General features: G+C 41.2%; 1 protein-coding gene across 2 annotated transcripts in view; it reads right to left on the bottom strand.

The window, feature by feature from the left end:
* Positions 1-4,191: 4,191 nt before the first annotated feature.
* apoba (apolipoprotein Ba) overlaps positions 4,192-27,328 on the bottom strand; it is a 36,652-nt gene continuing 13,515 nt past the window's right edge. Inside the window, exons 13-29 of one of the 2 annotated variants that reach the window (XM_041854922.2) lie at positions 26,653-26,857; positions 24,668-24,847; positions 24,373-24,576; positions 21,048-21,215; positions 20,690-20,895; positions 20,233-20,415; positions 19,992-20,122; positions 19,668-19,878; positions 19,398-19,570; positions 19,100-19,275; positions 18,288-18,385; positions 17,748-18,121; positions 6,647-14,248; positions 6,427-6,538; positions 6,294-6,323; positions 5,972-6,158; positions 4,192-5,778 (exon numbers count right to left, since the gene is read on the bottom strand). In XM_041854922.2, coding sequence (XP_041710856.2) covers positions 4,687-5,778; positions 5,972-6,158; positions 6,294-6,323; positions 6,427-6,538; positions 6,647-14,248; positions 17,748-18,121; positions 18,288-18,385; positions 19,100-19,275; positions 19,398-19,570; positions 19,668-19,878; positions 19,992-20,122; positions 20,233-20,415; positions 20,690-20,895; positions 21,048-21,215; positions 24,373-24,576; positions 24,668-24,847; positions 26,653-26,857 — 11,332 coding nt within the window. In that variant the 3' untranslated portion in view covers positions 4,192-4,686. The remainder of the gene's footprint in view (positions 5,779-5,971; positions 6,159-6,293; positions 6,324-6,426; positions 6,539-6,646; positions 14,249-17,747; positions 18,122-18,287; positions 18,386-19,099; positions 19,276-19,397; positions 19,571-19,667; positions 19,879-19,991; positions 20,123-20,232; positions 20,416-20,689; positions 20,896-21,047; positions 21,216-24,372; positions 24,577-24,667; positions 24,848-26,652; positions 26,858-27,328) is intronic. The other variant, XM_041854923.2, reaches the window with a different exon arrangement.

Genomic DNA, 27,328 nt, shown 5'->3' with positions numbered 1-27,328 from the left:
CGTAATTTGTCAAAGTATTGTGACGTAGAATCTATGTGAAAAATACATTGGATTTGCCAAAAGTAATGTGCTATCGTGAGAATGATAAAAAATAAAAAATAAAAATAAAAAGGATTATTGAGAGATTTCTTAATAACTAAGTAGATTCACTGTTGCTATTGAAGTCATTTAAAGGGTAGGTTTAACGGAGCAAATGAAATGTAACCATACTTTCAATCAATGATACTAGGCCTATCTAGGCGGATCTATAGCATTTTGCAAAAAAAACATGATTATTTGTCTCTATGAAATGAAACAATCAAGTGATAGATTTGAAACAAATATGTCTGTCATTGAAATGCCATGATTAGATAGTGATAAAACACACCAATTTCTTTCATCATTTCTTTAAACAATAAAAGCTAATTTACCAGCATTTCAGAAAATGGATGTATAGCGGCAGGTCGCTGGTTCTAATCCCCGAGCCGACTAGGTGAAATATCTGTCGATGTGCCCTTGAGCAAGGCACTTAACCCTAATTGCTCCTGTAAGTCGCTCTGGATAAGAGTGTCTGCTAAATGATAAAATAAAAAAATTAAACTCTTAATTTATTCAACCTTAAAATTAGTAACACATCCATGGCCTCATTTTGAGGTTACTGTAACTATAAATGTCTTCTTATGTAATAATAGAAAGTGTGCATGTTCAAGATAGCATGCAAAGGTCACAGGTCTGTGGAGATCTTCACAACTGCTATAATAATATGAGCAGAATCTCGAAATTCATTGATCACTTGCACTATGAACTTTTAATGTAATTTCAGGCCATTTAGGTTGTCCTATTAGACAAAGTACAGTGACATTAAATTGTTGTATAAATACAAAATATCTGACATTGTATTCCCATTTGAACCTTGGGCTAGATTGTATCAGATCCGCGCTAGCCAACACCCGCATAGTGGTTGTTTTGGCGGTGTCTGAGATGGACCTGCGTTAGAGCTGTCAAATCCACAAGCGGCTCCCGGCATTATACGTAAAGCGGACATTGCAATTGGCTGCACGGAGTCACATTAAGAGAAATCAGCCTTGCTTACAAGTTGGAACACTGGAATGTGAGATGTAATCTACACCTCAATTAGGCTGATAGAAATCCTAATTATTTTGTTTAATGATTTGAAATTTGAGTGTTCTTGTTTCTATATAGCCTACACTTTCTCATTCTGAACTTCTAACATGAGTGGGACGGGTGTGGCTTCGTGACTATGATCACACGCGCAACCACTTTGATTTGACAGCTCTACCTCCGACACCGCCACCAGCTATGTGGGTGTCAGCTATTGCTTGTTAACACTTGATCTGATTCAGGGCTTTGTTGTGCTTTTAAATGGTTGAAAACGCAGTGATAACACATGTTGATGACAACTAAACCAAAAATCAGAAATCTTTTTTTATTGGAATTTGAAAGTGCTGTTAGATGATTGAAAGAATAGTAGTAACACATTGGGAATTTAACAAACTTCTGGCTGTCTTTTTGAGTGAGTGAATAAAGGTTGAAATGTCATTGATCAACATCTCAACCAAATATTACCCAAATGTCCACGCTGAAACTACGTGGTGTGCCCAGTGGGGCCTCTCTTCCATTTGCAGATTTGTTCTTGGGCTGTTTCTTGGGGGCATCCTTCTTAGTTAGGTAGGCGGTACTTTAGTTTACAGTAATGATACAAACAATAATGGAATTTAAAAAGCTTGCACACAATTATCATGAGTATCGTGACATAATATTTCAGAGTGACAGAATATTGTGTTTATTTGCCTTAATTTCAAGGAGCGAAGGGTGTCAGCAGGTGCGAGAGGAAAGCTACTGGCTGGCTTTGGTGTTTTTTTTTAAGTAGCCAGTGTGTCTTCATCAAGGCCCTAAAGGAAAGGAAACTGACCTTTTGACTAATACGATCCCGATGCAAGGTGCTGATGACACCCAAATGCCAAGGTCTCTCAGGAGCAAGGCTGCATCTGATCTTGAAGGTCAGAGATGAAACATTGCAAGAATTTACAATAAGTCATATGAGTTTTATCACTGTCCATTTCAACACACAGCTGGCAATGTGCAGGAGGAATATTATGGGAAAGGGGTGGGGGTGTCACAGTGGATGTTTTATTGCCTTATACGCACCTCGTAAATCACAGACATTTTGTTTTCTTTCACAGCCTTGTTACTCCTTCACAGAAATTAGATTACTCATGGCTGGCAGTAATCCAATTCAGGGGTATTCAAAAATAGGAAATCTTATTAATGAACTGAAGTCACTTTAACATCTGGGCAATGGCTTGTGTTATAGATACCACCTTGTCAGTTAAGTCTGGCTACTTGCAGCCTATAGTGGCACCCTCTTGGCAGGCCAGTAGATGCCCAGGTCACCTCCAGACATACAGTATGATTCACTTCCACGATGTCTGATAGAGAAGTAATCGTGTGTTGGTACGACAATGTAATAAGAAATGGGGTATTGGATGGTAAGGATGGGGGTGTTCTGTTTTTGTCTTTCATTTTTGGGGTCAGGTGGAGAGAGCAGTTGTGTCTACAACTGTATAACTTCTATGTCTTCATATAAATAAATGACAAAAAAACTAATTTGCTACCGTCCAACACCAAAACACACCCTCATTTGTTGACTGCTATGAATATTTTAAGAAATATGACGTATGTTTTCTCCTAAAAATAAAGCCAAACTGAACTTTTTATTTTTTACATTTTCTGAAATTAACATGAAACTCATACAGATACTTGTCCAAGCTGGACATGTGACTTAGTCACTTGAATCTGAAGGGGATTACTCATAATGAAGTAATACATGAAGCCAACATCCTTTCCACGTTCCAGCAATGATCTTTAATATTTTTTCATTCTAATGTTAGTTATTTAGTGATAGAATACATTTCTACATTTTGATATTTTATATATTTTTGATGTTCATATAATTTGATGTTTGAGCAAAGCTCAAACACAACACTTTTTGATAGACTACTGTGGGAAAAGCAGCTTGCTCTTGCGACCATCACAGCCCTGAATTCCAAACAGATGACAGCCACCATGGTTAGCAACATTTGTTATGGTCCCCTCTTTGATAGAGTATATGAAATAGCAGTGGGGGCAGTAAGTGTCCAACCAGGTAACCAGGGGAAATAAGCAGGGGGAATGTGGCACACATTATGAAAGAGAGCAAAAGGCTGTACAGGATATTGGGAGTGAGAAAGAAGGGAGGGCAAGAGGGTGAGAAGAGGCAGGGTGAAAAATTGGACCTACAGATGTAGGATCTTAATTTGACCTGTATTGTCTCAGTGAAATAATCCTGCAGCAACAGGATTTGAATGTTTACATTTACATTTTAGTCATTTAGCAGACGCTCTTATCCAGAGCAACTTACAGTTAGTGAGTGCATACATTCTCATACTGGCCCCCCGTGGGAAACGAACCCACAACCCTGGCGTTGCAAGCGCCATGCTCTACCAACTGAGCTACAGGGGACTAATGTTGCTTGATCCGTGGTTAGGCTATTAGCTGGCCAAAATTAGACTACATGAAAAGTGCAATAATGTTAATATAGCCGTGTGTTAGTGCGGGTTTTCAGTGAATTTATGTAAATCACAAAGCTCATCTGCATTTCCTGCGGTGCATGAAGTTTTTCAGCAACAAAAGAGTGATCAAATTAAGATCTTACATCTGTAGCAAACAAAGGTTTTTAGCTTCCTATGTTGTAGACAGCTGGAATTCTAAAACCAGAAGCATTCCAATGAGTTGGACTACCCTGCCATCTAAAGGCCACACCATTTCAACTTGAGCTTCAACAAAAGAAGAGTCTTGGAGTCTGTACTTTATGTGTGTGAACCATCTTCCTTAATTTGTTGGGATGTCTCACTTATTGTATTTTTTTATTTAACCCTTATTTAACTAGGCAAGTCAGTTAAGAACAAATTCTTATTTACAATGACAGCCTACCCCGGCCAAACCTGGACGAAGCTGTAGTGACGCCTCTAGCACTGAGATGCAGTGCCTTAGAACGCTGCGCCACTCGGGAGCCCAAAATACATGCGCCGGGGAATCGAACACAGGTCGCAAGAATGGGAATATTGCATGATACCACTACACCAGCGGCACGTGTAGATTTCTTAGACTTGAAATAACTCCATTTAAATGCATTGTTGACCATACCTTGGGTTGTGCTGTAAAAATTCCCTTTATTGTCTCAATTAACATGGTCATCAAAAAGAAGCCACATGCTACATTAATTGTTAATTGTTCAGGCATTAAAAACCAAACTAGCTCTTTAAAAAAATTAAACACAGTGATATATAATAACAGCTCAAATATAATATATGTATTAGTATAATATTTGTTGGTTTTCCATATAGCAAAGTCACAGCTCAAACATAAAGTATATGTTAGTATCACAGGAGGCTGCTGAATGGGAGAACGGCTCATAATAATGGTCGGAATGGAGCATATGGAATGGCATCAAATACAGAAACCATGTGTTTGATGTATTTGATACCATTCCACTGATTCCGCTCCAGCCATTACCACGAGCCCGTTCTCCCCAATAAAGGTGCCACCAACCTCCTGTGCTTAGTATAGTGTTTTCTTTTCATATAGAAAAGTCAATTAAATTAGCTGTTCTTATTCAAGTGGTGGTAATAAGCATTGCTCGCTCACTCACTGCTTGATTTGTGTTGGCCACTCACTGAAAGACTTCCAGAAGAAGGGAAGCGGAACATCAACGTCCATCTTTTTCGATGTTACTCTTATGTATGGAGCCGTGCTTTGCGATGCCTGCTCCATTAGGTTGATAAATTCATTGAGTCCCCCATAAAAGTGAGACTGGAAAAAATCGACAAGCTTCTTGAGGTCATTGTTCACACGCTCCACTGTCACCTCGTTATAGATTTCCTGGATCTTTATTTTGGCAGTATCTTTGTACTCACCAGCTTCAGATCTTGCCACGTGCATGTCACGCTCAAGAGAACGCAATATTTCCTTCAGGTCTTGTGTCTTCAGAGAGGCAAGGAACTCTCCTGCCCTCTGGAAACATAGCTCCAGGAGGTCATGAACTCCCTGGATCAGCTCCTCCAGACTCACATCCTCCAAGTGTCTCGCTACCTTGGTCATCTCATCCTGGATGGCACTCATGGCAGACCTCAGGTTGGCAACAAACTCGTTTCCATTGACGACTACATTGCTACCAGGGATTGTGAACTGAACACCTTTAATTAAACTTTCAATTATGTCAGTTATGGTCTCCATGAGATTTGAGAACCTTTGGGCAGCCCGGTCAATGGTCACAGACACAGAGCTACTGGCCTTCTCGTAGAGCTCCAGTCCAGAAAGTCTCTCCTCTAATCCGGGCAGAGCAAAATTAGTCTCACGCAAGAACGTAAGAACACTGTTGCTCAGTTCAGTGATGTCGATAGACGGTATGCTGTCAGCTGCATTCCTAAACATCTCTCTCATAGAATTCTGTAGTGTATCGAGACCCAATGGGACCTCATGATAGGCTCTCTCAATGATGTTGGAGACAGAGTTCTTCAGCTTAATGGAGGCACGGTTTACACTGAAGCCAAAGTGAGCTGTGTGATACTTGTTTATGAACTTGAGCAGCGCATCTGTGATGGCAGGCATCCTCTCTTTGAGCCCTTTGATGGTGTAATGCATGGTATCCATGTTCCAGGCAACCTGGAAACTCAACTTCTCAGAGTTCTTCAGAGTAGCTTTGACACTCACAATGTCCGTATCCTTATCAGGGGTAGACTGGATGGATAAGGAACAAGTAAGAGGGGATTATTCTTTCAGTATAAATGCTAATTAAGGCAAAAAGAAATTGCAATGTATTGTGTTCATAAAAAAATAACATCTTGAAAACTCTAAGCTTTCAGTATGAACATGTATAGGTTGAGGTGTGTAGTATGTATATAAAAGTGCCAGTAATTCAGGTGTGTCTTACCAGGTAGCGGCTGAACACTTTTCCGTACACCTGTGAAGGTGACCTCCACGTAAGAAGGAATCCGAGGAAACCAACCGATGGGGAAGCCATGGAAGTGGTGATGCCATCCTTGCGGGAAGCATAGCGGAAGCTCACATCAACAAAGGTTGGGCTGGTGATATCCACATTCAAAGTATGACGAGATACACTGAAAGATAAAGGACACTTGGTTCGATTTTTATGCAATTATGACTTGTATGTTGGGGAAAATCTGGGCTGAAAGCCTGGGCTGAAAGGTAGAAATGTACAGGATGTCTGGATCTAATTATCTTGTGGTACTTACATAGCATCAGGAGAGGCTTGCCGTTTCATCCTAAGAAAATAGATCAAATTTAAATCAGAAATATGTTATCTTATTATTTCGTAGAAGTTGTATTTTCAAAATCATCAGTCTTACTGTCATAACAATATTTTACCTCAGATTTTGTGAGAAGACATGCTGCCAGTCGACATTTACGTCACTGTGAACCAAGTTGCATTTCCCATTCATGCGGACTGCTCCATTCTCAAAATGAAGAGTGGCGGTGGCTGCAGGGACAAATATACAAAAATAAATGTCAACCTAAAAGTACTTGGAGAAAGTAATCCAAATCAATTGGACAGAAAATTGTAATAAAGAAAATGTTCAAATCTTACCATCGAGGTCATACTCCAGGAAGATCATAGTGGAGGTGCAGATGGACTTCAGTGAAGTGACAATGTTGGACTCCTTGTTTTCCAGGTTTGCAGTTGATGTCACATTGTAAATTGGGGATAACACCTTCACAGTGGTGGAGATGGCACCGAAGGCTGGGATAAACACACTTGCAGGCAAGATTAGGGAGATTTCAGGGATTTCAATCTTCTGTTCTGGGATGGTAATGGTTGGCATTTCAAAGTTGGAAATCTGACTTGCAATCTCATCCAAATTAATGGTGTGCTCACCAATGGTAATGGTGACATTGGGGAGGGTGAATGATGAGATGGTGATTTCATACTGTTGCAGTTTCACTGACAGGAAGGACATTCTGTTCTGTAGATACTCTGTGTCAATATCAAAACTGGGAATTTCCACCTTTGGCAGACCAGGCAGCATGATGTCAAAGCCAGTGGTGCTTATCATCGTAGGGATCTCCAAATTCTTCAAATCAATTGAGAAGCCTGGCACATGTAGAGTGGTGAATGGTACATCGAACGCTGGAACATCGATGACAGGTGGCACTGAGACCTGATCTGGGAGATCAATATTTTGGAATCGCATGTCAATCGTCCTTACAGCCTTTGGGATCTCTTTCACCCAGCTAGGCACTGCTAGTGTCAATTCTGGTATATTGAAGGTGACCCTATTCTCAAATAATTTAGATGGTAAAGTGAAAACTAGTCCTTCTTTGTTCTTTGTGTAAACTACAGTAGTGGACACATTGAGGAATTGTATTTCATCCATTCTGGAGACCTGATCTAACTTAAGCACATCCCAAATAGTCTTCTGGTAGATAGGAAGCCTGACAGACTTCAGGAAAGCAAGAGATCCTTCCACAGATTCAGCAATATCTATCTTCACTTCAGCCTCATCATTTGACAGAAGTAAGTCACAGGAATGTATAACAGAGGCAAGTTTCTCTCTGCCACTCCAGCTGAATATCTGCTTATCTGCAGTGATGGAAAGATCGAATTTCTGATCCACTCCTGCTTCACCGGGAAGATCCATGTAATTGAATGGCTGTGATGCCTCAATGTCTACCTTAGCTGTCAGCGTTGTTAGAGGAACAAAGTCTAAATTTGCTTTAACAGAGTGCTTCCCATTTGTATCAAACCCTGCCCATACAATGTTAACCATATTGTTGCAGGTGTAATTCAAAGTTGCATACACACGCCTCAGAGATGCCTCAAGGTCTAGGTTGTCATTGATGTTCAGATTCAAGATGGTAACCTTATTGTAAACCAGGTTGGAGCCTAGGTCAGTCTTCACTGTGGATCGCAAGCCATTTGCGTTTAGGTAAATGTTAGCCTCGTTGTCTATAGCTCCATCGTAAACGATCCTTCTTACTGTTATGTCAGTTTTTCCTTTGTTAGAGGTCTCCAGTGAGACATAAGATGTAAGTCCCTCCAACACCAAGTTATGATCAATGTTCCCCTTGCCTACAGCCTCAATCAGTGGCATATTAAGCATGTATTTTAGTTTAATCTTGGAGGCTACATTTGGTTTGGTCTTGGTATTTCCAAGAAGTTCCTGACTCAATTCCATACTCACAAAGGGAAGGTTGAGTCTTGCAACAGTTGCCAGAAAAGCTTCCATGTTCCTTTTAGAGAGACTAACAGTACAGTCGTGACTGCCTTCTATGTTCTGGTGCTCCCAGGACAGAGCAGTGGCAAGTTTTAAACCCCTTGACCTTGTCAGGCTGGTAGTCCCGTCAATTTTACCTTTTAGAATATCAAACACAGAAGTTGAGGAAGCTCCAAATCGGGCAACAATGTCAGACTGGTTATAGAGGCCTGCATTAGCAGTCAGGGTAATCACAGTGGACTTGAAAGAGAAATCGTATGTCATGTTGCCCATGGCAGGGATCATGATGTTGTTCTGAATGGCAGGTAGTGTGAAAGAGGGAAGAGTCAGCTCACTCAATGTCTCAGGAATATGTAGGACTGGCAGCTCCAGAGATGGCAGCACCAGGGTATAAGATGGCACAGAAAAACCCATTGTTGGAACTTTAAAACCTGGTGTACTGACCTCCTTAGGGATGAAAAAGCCAAATGCAGGTAACTCTGCTCTGAAGCTAGAGACTTCAATATTCAGGATGGGGATTTTGTATCCAGGGACTGTGACGAACATAGGAGGTTGGTTGGATGTGTCAATCTTATATTTGTCAAAATGTGTCTTGGCTTCATTGTAAGAGGTTGTCAGAAGGTTTACTAGTTTGTTTCTCCCTAACTCAAAGTGAGCCCTAAAAATGTCTAAATTACTAATTGCATTGTAGAAGGGTTGTAGGTCGTAATCAATGGTGTGCATGTCAGTGTTCTTCTGATACTGAAGCTTTAGGTTCATTTCAAATGACTGCCTAGGGGTGGTCAGTAGTTCCTTGAGCCCAGCATGCTCCCAAAGAGAAAGTTCTTGAATGTGAGGTGTTTTCATTCTAAGATAAGGCACTGTCATCTCTGGGATGGTAAGGGGAATGGTCAAAAAGTCAACATTGGCTTCACCGTTCATTGCTGCATAGATTCCAATGTCTTTCTGATTGTTGTCCATGGTGAAATTATGATAGTACTTGTACTGATTGAATCGAGCTAAGCCAGCCCAGCAGGCGCGCTGCATTTCAGAGTTAAGAATCACACCAAATTCATTTTGGAGATCAAACTTTCCTGTGAGTTTCAATGGGAAGATAACCTTTGAATTTCCTTCGTTTTTGCAATCAAGGACAATCTCAAAAGGACGGACCAAAAATTCCAAAGTGTTAGATATGGTTCCACTCATTCTTCCCATGAGTTCTGCCTTGTGGGAGGCTGTCAGTGCAATCTTCAGGTCTCCCACATGGGCATCTCCATTTAAAACCACAACACTGCTCTTGACGAAAGGAAGTTCTGTTTCAGCCCTGGCATCAACAGTGAAGTGGCTGAAAATGACAGATTCAGCATTCATGGTTTGTTTCATTTTCAAGACCTTGCTGTCTGTTTCTCCAACAAAGGTTAATTTGGCAGTGCTAACATTGATGTTGAACTCTAGATTGTTTTTGTGTGTGCCTTCATCTGAGTAGTCTTGAATGGACCACTTTCCACTTCCTTCAGTTCCAACAGTCACAGAAATAATACCAGATTCAAGACTGGCTGCTGCAGTCTGGGTCATGGTGGCTTGGCTTGAAGTTTCAACAGCTGGGATGTTCAAGTTGTGGTTGTAGGTAGTGTCTATTGATGCAGAAATTCCACTCTTTAGGGACAGTGCAATGTTGTTCACCAGATCAGCTGTGTACATCTCAGTAGTGGCCTTAGCAGTGGTCTTTGCTGTTACTTCTGCAGAGGGTGCGCTGAAAGTCAGTGATCCCTCGTGATCTACAGAGAAGGCCATGTGGTTGGCCTTCATAGTCTCAGTAAACACCAATGTTTCCATCTGAGAAGCTTCTAGAAGAGCAGTGGCATCCAAGGAGTAGTCAAGGAATTCAAAGGCTGATTTGGCCTGAGAAGTAAGCGTGGCTGTGAACTTGGAAGTCTCTGGCGCATCTCTCTTCTCCCTATTCAAATTAATTGTTGTTGAGTTCTCTAATGTGGCTGCTGTCACAAGAGTGTAATGGGGGGAGTTCACTCTAAACTCGCCATAGAGCTTGCCAAAAGCAGGAATTTGAACTTCACTGGGGACCTGAGGGAACTTGAACTCCGGAATTGGAAGCATTGTGATTTCAAAGTTCTCCAGATTCAACTTTGGGAGGTTCATGGCTGGAAGCTTAATCTCTAAAATAGTTATTTCTGGGAAGGTCAAGTCTGGGAGGTCGGATAAGTAAAGTGCTCTCAAGTCTCCAAAGATAGCCTCGGGTGGAGGCATTGGAACCTCATATTCTCTTACTTGGTCGATAAATGCAATTATCTTTTCTTTGATTTCCTCAAAATCTATGTTCATGGCTGGGACAGTGTAAGAACTCAGGATGGTGAACTCAGGGACTGAGATTTGAGCCGGAATGCTTATGTCATGCAGCCTGTTCAGGTTGATTTGGATGGTGGGAATGACGAGGTCAGTGAGAGGCACTACAAAAGAGGGAATCTCAACCTCTGCTGTCTTCAGTGCATCCAGAACACCGTCCACAGCCTGACTGATCTGGTTTAATATATCTTGGTCCTCAGCCAACTTGCGGATTTCCTCAATCAGTTTGTTGAACTGAACAGAAATGTAGGCGACCATGTTGGTGTAGGAGTCACTTGCCCTTTGCAGATATATGAGTATCTCATCTCTAATGTTCATGCCATCGACTCTATCTCTCATGTCTTGAAGGGCTTGCTGTACAATCGTCTTTATATCGTTGAAGGCTGTAGTGTCAATCACATCCTTCATCATCTTCACGACTTCTGCAATTTTTGTCTCTTTGAGTTGTTTCAAGTATTTGAAGATAGAAGCCTGGATCTTTCTAACAAATAGTCTGGAGGCCTCTATTTTTGGTGCAATTCCATATGCTTCAATCTGATTATTAACATAACTTGTTAGTTCACTGATCTTCTGGTTAGCATCAGCAACAAACACATTGTAATCAAATTCCTTTATGGTCTTGATGACTGAGGAAATGTATTCATTTAGCTCATCAATACTTTGCTTGAAGTCAATTGATTTGAATTGATTTACAGCCCCATCCAGTAGTTGCATAACTTTGTCATACATGACTTCAAAGTCTATAGATCTCAAAGCATCAACCAGTGATTGCACAGTTTCTTGGATTCTGAATTCCTTGATGAGTACTACAGTCTGATCCATGAACACTTCAATTCTCTTGTCAAACTCATACATGAGAAGCAGACCTCTGATATAAGAATACACAGCATTGATTTTGTCTGCAATTTCATATTCTTCAATCCAGTTGACAATTACATCCTTTATAGATTCAAGGACCCTGGCCATCTGCTCAGTGGGAATCTGAGCAGTTAGCTGCTCCACATATTTAGCAAAGTCAAAGTTGATTGAGAGGGTGTAATCCCTCAGATCCTGGAAAAACATTGTGACATCAAAGGTCTCAATAACCTGTTTCAATTCACCAATTTTATCTTGAAGTTTTTCTTTGATTCTAAATCTACCATCAATGTCCCCCAACCAGGCAACACTGCTGTCTCCTAGCTTCTGTAGATCAATCTGTCTGATGACATCCTCAATTGCATCAATGGCTCTGACAATTGTCTCTCTGATATTAAAATGGTAATCAAAGTTCTTCAGCTTATTTCCAATTTGTGAGAGGACATTTGAAATGGCGTCTGACAAGTCTCCGCTCTCAATGCTGACCCTGACTGTAGCAATCAGGTCTCTGATTTTGGTTGCAATATTAATCAGGGTTTTTTCAACGTTCACCTTAAGATTCTCCACAGAGGCCTCCAAGTCTTCCAGTGTCACAGCATACTCTTGTGTCAAAATAATCAGTTTCTCTTTCACATCATTCACTTTGTTCTCCAAATCAATCTCTGTCATGAAGTCACTGACTTGCTGCGGCAGATTGTCCAAATGGACTCTTAGCCCACCAATTAGCTGGTTAATGTCTAAGCTGATGATATATTGTTGCATGGCCTCCAGAGCATTGACAACAGCAGTCTTGAGAAGCTCAAAAGCAGCAGGAAGGCTTTTAATGAAGGGAAGCTCGATGATATGTGAATCACTGTTCTTGTCATACTTCAGGAAACCAGAGACACTGAATTCTTGGTTTTCCTTCACTGACCTTTTGTCTCTACCCTCTCCAGGCTCGTTTAAAAGGTTTGTGGATATTAGTCCCTCAAACTCAATTCCAAGTTTCTGAGCATTGTTGTAAGTGCTGATGTCTTGATTATAAGCGTGGTTGTCAAACTTGGATTTAGTTTTCCAGGTCAATGACTGTTCACTGGGTGTTAGAAGACCGTCAAACTTGTTATCCAGGTGAGCAGCAGATTCCCCACTCTCCAGCATATGTGTGGTTGTGGCCCGGCAGTCATGTGAGTAAGCAAGTGCAAGAGGCTCTGCTTTCACAAGCAATTTGCTATAGAGCTGCCCAGTGTGCTTCCCAAACACATCCACCTCGCCATCGCTGTTGATTATGGCATTGACATTGACACTGAATGGCAGTGCCAAGGTGCGAATAGTGCTGACAAAACGTAATGATTCTGAGTTTATCCTTGCCTCACAGTTAGACTTGGAGGTCAGTCCTGCAATCTCAATTTCACAGTTGTGGCTCATCTGTGCATCCATTATCTTCCCTGTTGTGCTACACTTCAGAGTGCCAGCTAGGTCAGCATAGTTTATCTCATAAGTGTGTCTGAGCTCATGTTCGTCTCCGTAGGCTCCTCTTACACTTCCACTCAGGTCCAGCTTGGTAGGCTCCATCTTCACCTGGCCTTCATTGTTCATACGGACGTCAAAGAGCTTGAGATCATTTTTCATGTCAATGGAGGTAACAAAAGGCTTCACATCAACCTTTATATCATGCTTGTAAGAGGCATCCTCACAGATTAAGTTGTCTGTCTTAGAGCGGAAGGCCAGGGTCCATAATGTGAGAGTCAGACTATGGGTGTTTTCTGTCTTCATGTTCTGCAGAGATCCCTTCATGTTGTTGGAGAAGGTCAAACCCCTCCTGTTCAATACCAGGTTTGTTGTACTTCTTGCGTTTGAATCATAGGCGTTGCCTCTGAAGGCACTGCCTAGAGAAGTCTCAGTACTTGATATTCTGCCCTCCAAGCTTAGCTCAGCTCTGCTGTCTTCAGCCATTCCTTTGGTCGTGGAGGTCAGGGAGGCTCCACGACTATCTATGCCCCCATTGTAGATGTTCTCAAACGTCAAGGGACTGCACTGCATGCTATTGGTGCCACTGGTAACCAGACCATTTCTGTTCACTGTCACAGTGGCCTTATGCAATCCACGGCCACCTTTAAAAGTAAGGGAGCCTTCAGAGTTGACTTCAAGACCATCCGTGTTCAGGGAACCTGTTAGAAGGGAGTAAGCCCGGTTTGTTGCATCATCAGCCTGGGACTCAACTCTCAGAATGATTACCTCACTGGATATTCCAAGCTCAACTTTGTTCTTAAGTATATTGCCCAGGGAGTTGGAAACAGCATCACACTTCAGAGATAGTTGGCCATCCTTGTACTTGAGATCTGCCACATGCTTGAGAGCATCGTCCTGCATATTGGTTTTGAACACAATGGACAATTCGTCATTGGCATACACTCCCTTGATCATGTTGTGAGCCTGGATAAGTGGGGAGTTCACCCGCAGGTTGGACTCTCCTCTTCCTTCTCTATCGAGGGGGCGAATGGCATAGTTATATCTGTAGGTGGAGTCGGCTTTCCATGAGCCCACTCTGATGGTTCCATCCAAGTTACCATCCCCTGTGTCCTCTTCAGAAGTGGATTCTGACATTGCAGAGTAGTACAGAGAGGTCTGCAGGCCCAGAGGACTTGAGGCTTCAATTTTGTAGTTGGACTTAGCATTCAGTTTGTCTGTAACGCTCAAGGTTTCAAAGGCACTGAAGCTGGCATCGATGAAGCTGTGGCTCAGGGACCCGTTGACGAGGTACTTCAGATTATCTTCCACTGTTCCTGAGATCATGCCTGTGCCTTTATAAGACAAAAGGAGATTAAACCATTGTCATTATCTAAACAGTGAAATATGGTGATCTTCTATGTTCTTAAAACTATGAGGACCATGTGTGGAAAATATACAGTGCATTCAGAAAGTATTCAGACCCCTTCTCTTTTTCCACATTTTGTTTCTATTTATTATAGAATAACTATTTTTATTCTGAAATTGATTCAATCATTTCCCCCCCTCATCAATCTACACACAAACCCCATAATGGCAAAGAAAAAAATGGGTTTTTATAAAATGTTTGCAAATTTATTAAAAGTATAAAACATAAATACCTTATTTACATAAGTATTCAGACCCTTTGCTATGAGACTCAAAATTGAGCTCAGGTGCATCCTGTTTCCATTGATCATCCTTGAGATGTTTCTACAACCTGTGGTAAATACAATTAATTGGACATGATTTGGAAAGGCACACACCTGTCTATATAAGGTCCCACAGTTGACAGTGCATGTCAGAGCAAAAACCAAGCTATGAGGTCGAAGAAATTGTCCATAGAGCGCCGAGACAGGATTGTGTCGGGGCACAGATCTGGGGAAGGGTACCAAAACATTTCTGCAGCATTGAAGGTCCCCAAGAACACAGTGGCCTCCATCATTCTTAAATGAAAGAAGTTTGGAACCACAAAGACTCTTCCTAGAACTGAGCAATCATGGGAGAAGGGCCTTGGTCAGGGAGGTGACCAAGAACCCGATGGTCACTCTGACAGAGCTCCAGAGTTCCTCTGTGGAGATCGGAGAACCTTCCAGAAGGACAACCATCTCTGCAGCACTCCACCAATCAGGATTTTATGGTAGAGTGGCCTGACAGAAGCCACTCCTCTGTAAAGGCACATGACAGCCCGCTTGGAGTTTGCCAAAAGGCACCTAAAGGACTCTGAGACCGTGAGAAACAAGATTCTCTGGTCTGATGAAACCAAGATTGAACTCTTTGGCCTGAATGCCAAGTGTCACGTCTGGAGGAAACCTGGCACCATCCCTACGGTGAAGCATGGTGGTGGCAGCATCATGCTGTGGGGATGTTTTTCAGCAGCAGGGACTGGGAAACTAATCAGGATCGAGAGAAAGATTAACGGAGCAAAGTACAGAGAGATCCTTGATGAAAACCTGCTCCAGAGCGCTCAGGAGCTCAGACTGGGGTGAAGGTTCACCTTCCAACAGGACAACGACCCTAAGCACACAGCCAAGACAACACAGGAGTGGCTTCGGGACATGTCTCTGAATGTCCTTAAATGCAAAGGGTCTGAATACTTATGTAAATAAGGTATTTCTGTTTTCTATTTTTAATACATTTGCTAAAATGTCTAAAAACCTGTTTTCACTTTGTCAATATGGGGTATTGTGTGTAGATTGATGAGGGGGGAAAAACAATTTAATCCATTTTAGAATAAGGCTGTAACGTAAGAAAATGTGGGAAAAGTAAAGGGGTCTGAATACTTTCCGAATGTGCTGTACATTAAAATATAGCTGCGAGCAGCAATGAACGGGGTTCACAAGATGACAGAAAGGACAAGAATTAGTTGGATAACACAGCAAGCGGCAAACTCTATCATGTAGGAACTATCTTCCTCTATGTGCAATCAGTGAAAACATTACCATGTTTATCTCTCCATACCACAAGGATGACGCAAGTTAAGTTTAGTCTAGCGCCGTAGGTTGGTTATCTTTGAATGCAGCAGGTAATCATTCTTAAAGTCATTACTTAATGTACTGAGTTTATATACCAATTCTGGAGTCAATTTGACTATTGGTGTATGTTAAGATTTGTGAAATATTTTCAGCATTAGTGTGTTGGTATATTGCGGTCATCTTTGAATTCTGGGAATTTATTTTGTTAAACTCATTAGAGATTAATGTGTTAAGTCTATGTACCAAATATGGTTTTGTGCACAAAGATGAGGACTAAAGTGTCTTATTAGGAATTTTCAAATCCGACTTCTCTATGGGGCAGCCTATGAGAATTGTCTTTCTGGGCTGTACGTCAGTTAAACTGCAGTACCGAAGCGAGACTGTAGGTGCAGTCAAGAAAATCACAACAGAAATATAATTTGAAATACTTATATGACTGCGTTAAATACAAAATCTGGAGTGAATCTTGGTTCATGAGGAGAAGATGATTGCAGATGATTTTGAGCATTAGCGCTACATATGCAAATAATAGTTTCCTTGTTTTTTGAGATATCAATACCAAATTCAGTGTGGTTCATCTTAGGGATGTCCATGATAGTGATGACAAGTTTCAAGTTGATAGGCCACCGTGGAGTCGATTTACAGTGGTTTAAATGGACATGTAAAATCAGATTTGTCAATAACTCAGCCATCTTTTGACCAATCCCTTAGCTTTTCTCAAACTTAAGACAACGTTAAGACATGTACCATGGGCCTACATTCTAAATTTGGTGTAATTTGGTCATATGGTTCATGAGAAGAAGCGTATGTGCTAATATGCATCTACTGGTATAGTGTGTCCATCTTTGAATGCATCAATGTTATTTTCTCAAACTCTTTAGGGACTATTGTGATGTGTCCAAGGACCACATTTTGAGTGAATCTGACTTTTAGTCCATGAGAAGAAGATTTTTTTATGATTAATTTAAGCATTAGCGTTACATAGTAAAAAGAAAGTGAATTGTTAATAGTTTTCTTATTTTTTTTACATATCAATGCCAAAATGTAACATGGTTCATCATGGTAACGTCTTTGATGACCCCAAGATGATAGGCCATTGTGGAGTGGATTTATAAAGGATTTAAATGGACACGTAAAATCAGATTTCCTGATTTATCAATAACTCAGCCATCTCTTAACCAATCACTTAGCTTTTCTCAAACTAAGTTAAGAGATGTACAATGGGCCTACATAACGTTTTGGTGATCATTTGGTGTTATTTGGACTTATGGTTCATGAGAAGATTTTTTATTTTAATTTGTTATGTCCAAGATGGAGGAAAATCGATCCTGATGGACCTTATGGGTCCTTAAGGCAAATTTGTTCAGCATGACAACAGACACCTACATACAAAGTTTAAAGTCTCTAGGTCAAATGGCAGGGGATATGAGGGTTTAAAAGAAAACCACCCAAAAATGATATGTTGGTATTTCTTTCATGAGTTCATTGTTGATATAGTCCCAAAATGTTTTGCATGTCAACAATCAAGTTCACAAGATATATAACTGAAAATACAGAAATACAGCCGGAATGATGCATTTTGCATCATAGGATGCTGCGTTTTGCATCATATGATGCAAAATGCATCATACCAGCACCATCTATAGGCCAATCAGTGCCATTATTTTTTACAAAGTTACTCATGGCCTCTAGTTTCTGTGTGCCAAATTAGAAAAAAGTTACCAATCTATGCTTGAGTTATTTGACCATGTCAAGGAAAAACTAAATGTAAGAATAACAATAGGTTACACAGCTTCACTATGAACCCGTAATGAAATGTGGAAAGATCATCAAAGTTTACCTTCAAGTCTGTAGGAGAGCGGGCTGACAGGCGACTGAGCCGTGACTTTAAATTGAGCAATATAGCTGGGAACATCAACAGTGTTGTTGCCCCCAGAGATGGATCCCTCCCAGTTGTAGAAGTTGCTGTTCACTTTGGAGGTCACCTCAGCAAGGCCAAGCAAGGGCAGCATGAAGCCATAAGAGTGAGGTATGGTGAAAGTTGGGATGTGGATCTCATTGGCAGGAACCATCCAACCTATTTCAGGAACATCGATGGCAGGAATGGACAGGGTAGTAGGAATGTTTAACTCCTTAGAGGATTTTCCTCCCAAAGGCACAACAAGGGAGATGGCCATTTTGTTCTGGTTGAACTCGTATCTGAATAAACTGTCACTGTTGTAAAAACAAAAAAGAAAGTGACAAATTAATTTATTGTCATTAGTGACGAATTTATCCTGATTTCCCCTGACACTTTGCCATTATAACATTTCATTTTATCTCCTGAATTGAATGGAAATAATCCCAACCCCATTTAATATGCGAATTGTCAGATACTTACGATTGAAGGAACAGTTTCTCAGGCACGGTGGGTAGACTGAGTTCTGCGAGGCTCCTCTTGTTTCTTCCAGCAACCTTGTCCAGCCAAATGTTGCATGCCTAAAAAGAGATGTACTTTTTAGATTGAAAATTGTTGTAGAGAAATGTTATCAATGGAAACAAAATTGTTACAATTGGGAGTAGAGAATTTGAAAAGTTACTGCCGATACCATTAACCAAAAGATACAGTGAGCTCCAAAAGTATTGGGACAGTGACAATTGTGTTGTTGTTTTGGCTTGGTACTCCAGCACTTTGGATACAATGAGGGTAAAGTGCAGTCAGTTTTAATTTGAGGGTATTTTCATCCATATCGGGTGAACCGTTATTACGGCCCCTTTTGTACATAGTCCCCCCATTTTAGGGGACCAAAAGTATTGGGACAAATTCACTTATATGTGTAAAGTAGTGAAATTTTTTATATTTGGTCCCATATTCATAGCACGCAATGATTACATCAAGCGTGACACTCTACAAACTTGTTTGATGCATTTGCTTTTTGTTTTGGTTGTGTTTCAGATTATTTTGTGCCCAATAGAAATTAATTGTAAATAATGTATTGTGTCATTTTGGAGTGACTTTTATTGTAAATAAGAATATAATATATTTCTAAACACTTCTACATTAATGTGGATGCTACCAGGATTACGGATAGTCCTGAATGAATCGTGAATAATGATGAGTGAGAAAGTTACAGATGCACAAATATAGTTTAGAAACATGTTGTATTCCCATTACTTTTGGAGCTCACTGTATTTAAAAAACACAACTCTCACCTCAATGGCTTTGGTAACAATGTGCCGCACTTTCATATCAGTCTTAGCCACCTTCTGATCTAGTATGTCATCAATTAGCTTTTGTAGCTCCCTCTGGTAATCTTCTGTGTTTGGGATGAGTTTTTGGATCTCAGAGTTCAGGTCGGACTTCATCTCCACCTCAAACTTGATGTCATCTGTATGGGAAAACCACATGTAAGACTTGAAGTAAGACTTGAATCATTACTGTTTGCAGTTACATTTAGCTATTGACTTTGTCAGGTCACACAGTACAGAGAAAAAGCTGTCTGACACTTACCATATCTCACAATTACTGTTTGCACGGAGGAAGTCTCTGGAATGTTGACTGCTGTCTCTAATTGCATGACTAGACCATCGGTGTTCTTCAGGGTTGCAGTAGCAGAGGCATCTGATCTCAGGGCCGGGATGGTCATCTGGACTTGCAGCATTCCATTTTCCATTGACCCAAGTCTAAGTTAATAAACATTCAAAGAAAAGCATGTTAGCTAGTTGCAGTATTACCAACCTTGCCAAAATGGCAAAAATATAATGCTGGGTTTTCTTGTACCTGGCACGACCAACTAGAGACAACTGTGGAATATTGTGGTTGGTCACATCTAAGGTGATGCCACGCATCTTCTTCCCCTTCACATTGCTGTCTGTGACTGCCAGCTTTATCCCTGCCTCAATGTCATAATCAGGGATATGGACTTCAGTGGTTAGAGTGTTCTTGTTTCGGTTGTACTTCAGTGTTGCGGTCACCTCTGTGGGCTCAGCACCTAATATGAAGAGGACAGATGGGCTTCAATACATTTTATGTAGAGTCTATTGGGGTATCTATATCATTTGCCAGTCTTAATTTGTTCAATTTCTTTTCATTGGACACACATACCTGACGCCCTCAGGGTTAGCTTCAGAGAGTCCACTTTCTGGCGTCCCTCCTTACCCTCTCTGAGAGTTTCAGAAGTAATGGCAGCAGTGTATTCTGTTACCTCCCCTGTTGGTTGGATCTCTAGAGCAAGCCTAATAGATTGATAGACATGTGTCTCTTAAAGATGATCCTTTTAATCAATAGAATGATACAGTTGAAATTAAATGTGTTTGGAAATCCTGGCGATGGACTCAACTCTCACCTGCTCTCTCCTGTAAGGGGGTAGTACGGAGCATCATCTACTGAGCTTGCGTTGGCATAACGCAGTGTTGTGCAGATATTCATACCAGTAAACAGGGGCTGGCATTCAGTGGAGTCTGTCATACCCTCCCCTATTGATGGCACCATCTTAGTCTGGGTGGAGGACACTGACATCAGCATGTTGCTGGATTTTGAAGAGGTGCAGGAAAAATAATTACAAAATATTTAATATGACTTTTTACATAGTAATGCTTAATATAACTGATGCAGGTTGAGGCTGGTTTATGTAAAGTTTTTCTATGTTAAAAGATGATGGCATTTGATACAACTGGATTCTTAAGTCTGTACTCCGATTCACATTGACAACAGTATGTGAGTTACCCTTAATGTTCCACTTATATTTAATAACAATTATTTGAAGTAGAAGTATTTGAAGTTGAAGTTAGAGTAATTCCCACCTGACGCTGAATAGCTGAGTGGTTCCCTTGGGTGCAGGGATGGAGAGTTTGATCTCGTTCCTGCTAATGGTGACTTTGGCATTCAGGGAACTCTCATGGTACATGTTGGTGTGCATTTCGATGCCAGCCACCACAAACTCAGGAATTTGGATGCCCATTTGCGTAATAAACTCCACACCGACAGATGGCATGAAAGACAGCTGCTGCTACAGGTAAGATAGGCATAATTCACACTTTAAAATAACCTAGGATCCTAAATAAATGAAAGAATTTGTTCAAATAGGGTTGAAATCCATTCAAAATGTTCCATAAGGCATATATGTTTAATTGAATAGAAACAAAAGATCAGGCAGCTTACCATACCAGGGGAGAAGTTCAGACCTCCCTTGGCTCCAGGGGCAAAGACACCAGACAAGGAGAATTTCAGGGGTAAGCCAGATGCGGAGGGCAGAGAAAAGCTCTCATCCAGGAAGATATAGTGGGCATAAAGCTCGTTGCCAGTGCTCGACATTAGAGACTGCATAACCTGTGCAAAAATAAAGACAATAAGGCTAATTGAAACAAAAGGAATGTGGGTCAGCGGAGGCTCCTCAAAGGAGGAAGAGGAGGACCATCCTCCTCAGTGAAATTCATAAAAATAAAAATAGTGAAACATTTAAAAAGTTATCCTTTTTAGATAAAATAAAACTGTTGATTTGCTTTCTTTTTTCACTTCACCAAATAATTGATTAAAACACACATTTTGCAATGAAGGTCTACAGTAGCCTCAACAGCACTCTGTAGGGTAGTACCATGGTGTAGCCGGAGGACAGTTAGTTTCCATCCTCCTCTGGGTACATTGACTTCAATACAAAACCTAGGAGGCTCATGGTTCTCACCCCCTTCCATAGACCTATCAGAGCTCTTGCAGCATGAACTGACACGTTGTCAACCCAATCAAAGGATCAGAGAATTAGTCTAGGACTGAAAGCATAAACTACAGCTAGCTAGCACTGCAGTGCATACAATGTGGTGAGTAGTTGACTCAAAGAGAGAGAAAGACAATGTTGAACAGTTTTGAACAAATTAATTTCTTTAAAAATGAAGGAGAAGCGAGAGAGAGAGAGATAGCTATATTTAGTTGTATTTTTGTTCACTTGCATTTTTACTTAGCTAGCAAATGCATCTAGCTAGTTTAGCCTACTCAAACACCCGGCTCAAACAGAGAGGGACGCTATGTTAGCTAGCTGGCTATGGCTATCCAACACTGGAACTCTTCCAAGTCAAGGTAAGCTTTTGGTTTTATTAATTTATTGCCATCGGGGCCTGCCGGTGTAAGTGCTAAACTGCTTGAGAGGAGGAGAGCGCATAGATGCGAGAAGGAATTCTACAATGAGCAAAATGATCATGCTGTTTCTATGTGGCTGCTCTGAAAGTGAACTGTGTTTGCGTGTGATCAGGGGTGTATTCATTCTGCCAATTCTGTTGAAAAACGTTTCTTAAACGGAAGGAAATGGGGATAAACATACCTGAATTTATCCAATAGAAACTCTTGTTTGCAACTGTTGGACTAATGATTACACACTAGATCAGCTAGATGCAGGCAGGAGTGTGAAAGGCGGTATTGAATGTGTTAGTCTGTCATCTTGATTACTCTAATTTTGCACCTAAATTGTAAACTTTAATTCATAGGCTAGGTTGTAGCAACCTCATGATAGGTATAGGGAAAATTCAAGTATCATGTAGTAGCCTAAACCTATCGATGTTACATTGAGCTGGGTGAATGGAATATGAATGACAGTCATCCAATATGCTGTAATATAAATAAGGTCATGCTCATAACAAAATAAATCGTCCTCCCTCATCTTAAACATCTCCGACCGCCACTGCTTTGGGTGTGGGTAAGTTCACTTTAACTCAATCAGTGTATGGAGATAATTGAAATCATGTTTCCCACTGGGCACAGACGTCAATTCAACGTTTTTTCCACGTTGGTTCTACGTACACTGAACAAAAATATAAACGCCACATGCAACAATTTCAAAGATTTTACTGAGTTACAGTTCATATAAGGAAACCAGTCAATTGAAATCAATTCATTAGGCCCTAATCTATGGATTTCTCATTACTGGGAATACAGATATGCATCTGTTGGTCACAGATACCTTTAAAAAAAAGGTAGTGGCATGGATCAGAAAACCAGTCAGTATCTGGTGTGACCACCATTTGCCTCATGCAGCATGACACATCTCCTTTGCATAGAGTTGATCAGGCTGTTGATTGTGGCCTGTGGAATGTTGTCCCCCTCCTCTTCAATGCCTGTGAAAAGTTGCTGGATTTTGGTGGGAACTGGAACATGCTGTCAAACACATCCATCCGGAGCATCCCAAACATGCTCAATGGGTGACATGTCTGGTGAGTATGCAGGCCATGGAAGAACTGGGACATTTTCAGTTTCCAGGAATTGTGTACAGATCCTTGCGGCATGGGGCTGTGCATTATCATGCTGAAACATAGGTGATGGCGGCGGATGAGTGGAACAACAATGGGCCTCAGGATCTCATCACGTTATCTCTGTGCATTCAAATTTCCATTGATAAAATGCAATTGTGTTCATTGTCCGTAGCTTATGCCTGCCCATACCATAACCCCACCGCCACCATGGAGCACTCTGGTCACAACGTTGACATCAGCAAACCGCTTGCCCACACAACGCCATACACGCTGTCTGCCATCTGCCCGGTACAGTTCAAACCGGGATTCATCCGTGAAGAGGACACTTCTCCAATGTGCCAGTGGCCATCGAAGGTGAGCATTTGCACACTGAAGTCAGTTATGACGCCGAAGTGCAGTCAGGTCAAAACCCTAGTGAGGATGACGAGCACGCAGATGAGCTTCCCTGAAACGGTTTCTGAGAGTTTGTGCAGAAATTCTTCATTTTTTGCAAACCCACAGTTTCATCAGCTGTCCGGGTGGCTGGTCTCAAACGATCCCACAGGTGAAGAAGCCCGATGTGGAGGTCCTGGGCTGGCGTGGTTACACGTGGTCTGCGGTTGTGAGGCCGGTTGGACATACTGCCAAATTCTCTAAAATGATGTTGGAGGTGGCTTATGGTAGAGAAATTAACATTCAATTCTCTGGTAACAGCTCTGGTGGACATTCCTGCAGTCAGCATGCCAATTGAACGCTCCCTCAAAACTGTGGCATTGTGTTGTGTGACAAAACTGCACATTTTAGAGTGGCCTTTTATTGTCCACAGCACAAGATGCACCTGTGTAATGATCGTGCTGTTTAATCAGCTTCTTGATATGCCACACCTGTCAGGAGAATGGATTATCTTGGCAAAGGAGAAATGCTCACTAACAGGGATGTAAACAAATTTGTGCACAATATTTGAGAGAAATAAGCTTTTTGTGCGTATGGAAAATTTCAGAAATATTTTATTTCAGCTCATGAAACATGGGACCAACACTTTACATGTTGCGTTTATATTTTTGTTCAGTGTACTTTCATTGAAATGATGTGGAAACAATGTTCATTCAACCAGTCCGGGCCCAGTGGGTTAGCTCTGTTTGTAATTTCCTGTTTTGTTGAGTTTTCTAGTTTGCACATAGTTCAAATACCAAAAACAATAGCACCATTTTGCAATGGGATTGTATGTGCTTTTTTCTTCAGAATAACCTGTTCAGTCAACCACGATTTACCTTAAGAGGCATGATCTTGAAGAACACCTCTGAGTACATGGCTAGGGTCTGGGCCATGTGCTCCATCTCACTGAACTTGATGTATCCAACTTCATTTTCAAGAATCCTTAGGTAGGCCATAGCTTCAGGGGAGTCTTGAGAGTGTAGTTCCCTGACAAGCTTTCGGAAGTTCTGTCCAATATCTCTCATGAGGTCCTGTGGGGCCTGTAAAATATGGAGGATTACACATGTCTTTAAAAAGCCAAACCAAAAAACTATTCCTTGAACATCAATATATAAAATCATACACTTTTACCTGTCTTTTCTTTCTGTCACTCCTCAAGGGTGAAATCCAGTTCTCCAGCACCTGCTGGACCGAGTCTGGTATCTTGTCACCCGCCCAGTACATGGCCTTGGAGACAGAGTCAGGGAAGAAACCTTGCTCTCCAAAAAGGGCCTCAAGTCTCGGTTCAAATCCATTACCTTCAATACCAACCTTAAAAATAGAAGTGAGAATACGTTTTAACACTTAAAAAACAAGTAAAGGGTTGGACAAGATATCAATGTAATCACACCAATATACAGTGGGGGAAAAACGTATTTAGTCAGCCACCAATTGTGCAAGGTCTCCCACTTAAAAAGATGAGAGAGGCCTGTACTTTTCATCATAGGTACACGTCAACTATGACAGACAAAATGAGATTTTTCTTTCCAGAAAATCCCATTGTACGATTTTTAATAAATTTATTTGCAAATTATGGTGGAAAATAAGTATTTGGTCAATAACAAAAGTTTCCCAATACTTTGTTATATACCCTTTGTTGGCAATGACACAGGTCAAACGTTTTCTGTAAGTCTTCACAAGGTTTTCACACACTGTTGCTGGTATTTTGGCCCATTCCTCCATGCAGATCTCCTCTAGAGCAGTGATGTTTTGGGGCTGTCGCTGGGCAACACGGACTTTCAACTCCCTCCAAAGATTTTCTATGGGGTTGAGATCTGGAGACTGGCTAGGCCACTCCAGGACCTTGAAATGCTTCTTACGAAGCCACTCCTTCGTTGCCCGAGCGGTGTGTTTGGGATCATTGTCATGCTGAAAGACCCAGCCACGTTTAATCTTCAATGCCCTTGCTGATGGAAGGAGGTCTTCACTCAAAATCTCACGATACATGGCCCCATTCATTCTTTCCTTTACACGGATCAGTCTTCCTGGTCCCTTTGCAGAAAAACAGCCCCAAAGCATGATGTTTCCACCCCCATGCTTCACAGTAGGTATGGTGTTCTTTGGATGCAACTCAGCATTCTTTGTCCTCCAAACACGACGAGTTGAGTTTTTACCAAAAAGTTATATTTTGGTTTCATCTGACCATATGACATTCTCCCAATCCTCTTCTGGATCATCCAAATGCACTCTAGCAAACTTCAGACGGACCTGGACATGTACTGGTTTAAGCAGGGGGACACGTCTGGCACTGCAGGATTTGAGTCCCTGGCGGCGTAGTGTGTTACTGATGGTAGGCTTTGTTACTTTGGTCCCAGCTCTCTGCAGGTCATTCACTAGGTCCCCCCGTGTGGTTCTGGGATTTTTGCTCACTGTTCTTGTGATCATTTTGACCCCACAGGGTGAGATCTTGAGTGGAGCCCCAGATCGAGGGAGATTATCAGTGGTCTTGTATGTCTTCCATTTCCTAATAATTGCTCCCACAGTTGATTTCTTCAAACCAAGCTGCTTACCTATTGCAGATTCAGTCTTCCCAGCCTGGTGCAGGTCTACAATTTTGTTTCTGGTGTCCTTTGACAGCTCTTTGGTCTTGGCCATAGTGGAGTTTGGAGTGTGACTGTTTGAGGCTGTGGACAGGTGTCTTTTATACTGATAACAAGTTCAAACAGGTGCCATTAATACAGGTAATGAGTGGAGGACAGAGGAGCCTCTTACAGAAGAAGTTACAGGTCTGTGAGAGCCAGAAATCTTGCTTGTTTGTAGGTGACCAAATACAATATATTTTCCACCATAATTTGCAAATAAATTCATTAAAAATCCTACAATGTGATTTTCTGGATTTTCTTCTCTCAGTTTGTCTGTCATAGTTGACGTATACCTATGATGAAAATTACAGGCCTCTCTCATCTTTTTAAGTGGGAGAACTTGCACAATTGGTGGCTGACTAAATACTTTTTTCCCCCACTGTAGATGCAATTATTATTTGAAATAATATGCATTTTAATTAAATGTTTCATTTATTAGACAAACACACTTTTTGTATCTACCAAATCATTTTCTAATGTCTTTTCAACCCTTACCTCTAGCATGTCACTGCTGTACCCAAAGGCTTTGAGGGTGGTCTCCAGCAGGACTTCCTTTGGCAGGGAGTCAGTGGAATCAAAGATCATGTTGCCCTTCATGGATCCCATGGCAGTGTCCATTTTGAAGTTGCGGGACATTGTGGCGAAGGGGTTAGCAGGGTGCTGATGGTTTTGCAATGCCTCCTCGATATACTGTCTTATTCTTGAGGAAGAGAGAAAGAGAGCACTTTTCAGACCCCACAACTTGTTTGTGTTGCACAAGTGATTATGGGGATTGGGAAAATAAAGGATATTATTTTGCTGTTGTGATTCTGTTGAACACAATCATGCCCATGATTTTGCAGCTGGACAGATGAAAAATATAACTCAATGAAGGTGATTCTCTTAGACAGGTGTCAAAAACATCTACAGTAGGAGATACAGAAAACAACAACACCTTCTACCACTGTGATCACACACATTAAATTAACCTTGTAAACCATGTACAGTTGAAGTCGGAAGTTTACATACACTTAGGTTGGAGTCATTAAAACTCGTTTTTCAACCACTCCACACATTTCTTGCTAACAAACTATAGTTTTGGCAAGTCAGTTAGGACATCTACTTTGTGCCTGACACAAGTAATTTTTGCAACAATTGTTTAAAGACAGATTATTTCACTTATAATTCACTG

The sequence above is a fragment of the Coregonus clupeaformis genome, chromosome 29 (assembly GCF_020615455.1).
Source record: "Coregonus clupeaformis isolate EN_2021a chromosome 29, ASM2061545v1, whole genome shotgun sequence".
Classification (NCBI taxonomy): Eukaryota; Metazoa; Chordata; class Actinopteri; order Salmoniformes; family Salmonidae; genus Coregonus; species Coregonus clupeaformis.
Note: the sequence above shows the minus strand (reverse complement) of the source record. Positions and strands in the feature narration are given on the sequence as shown.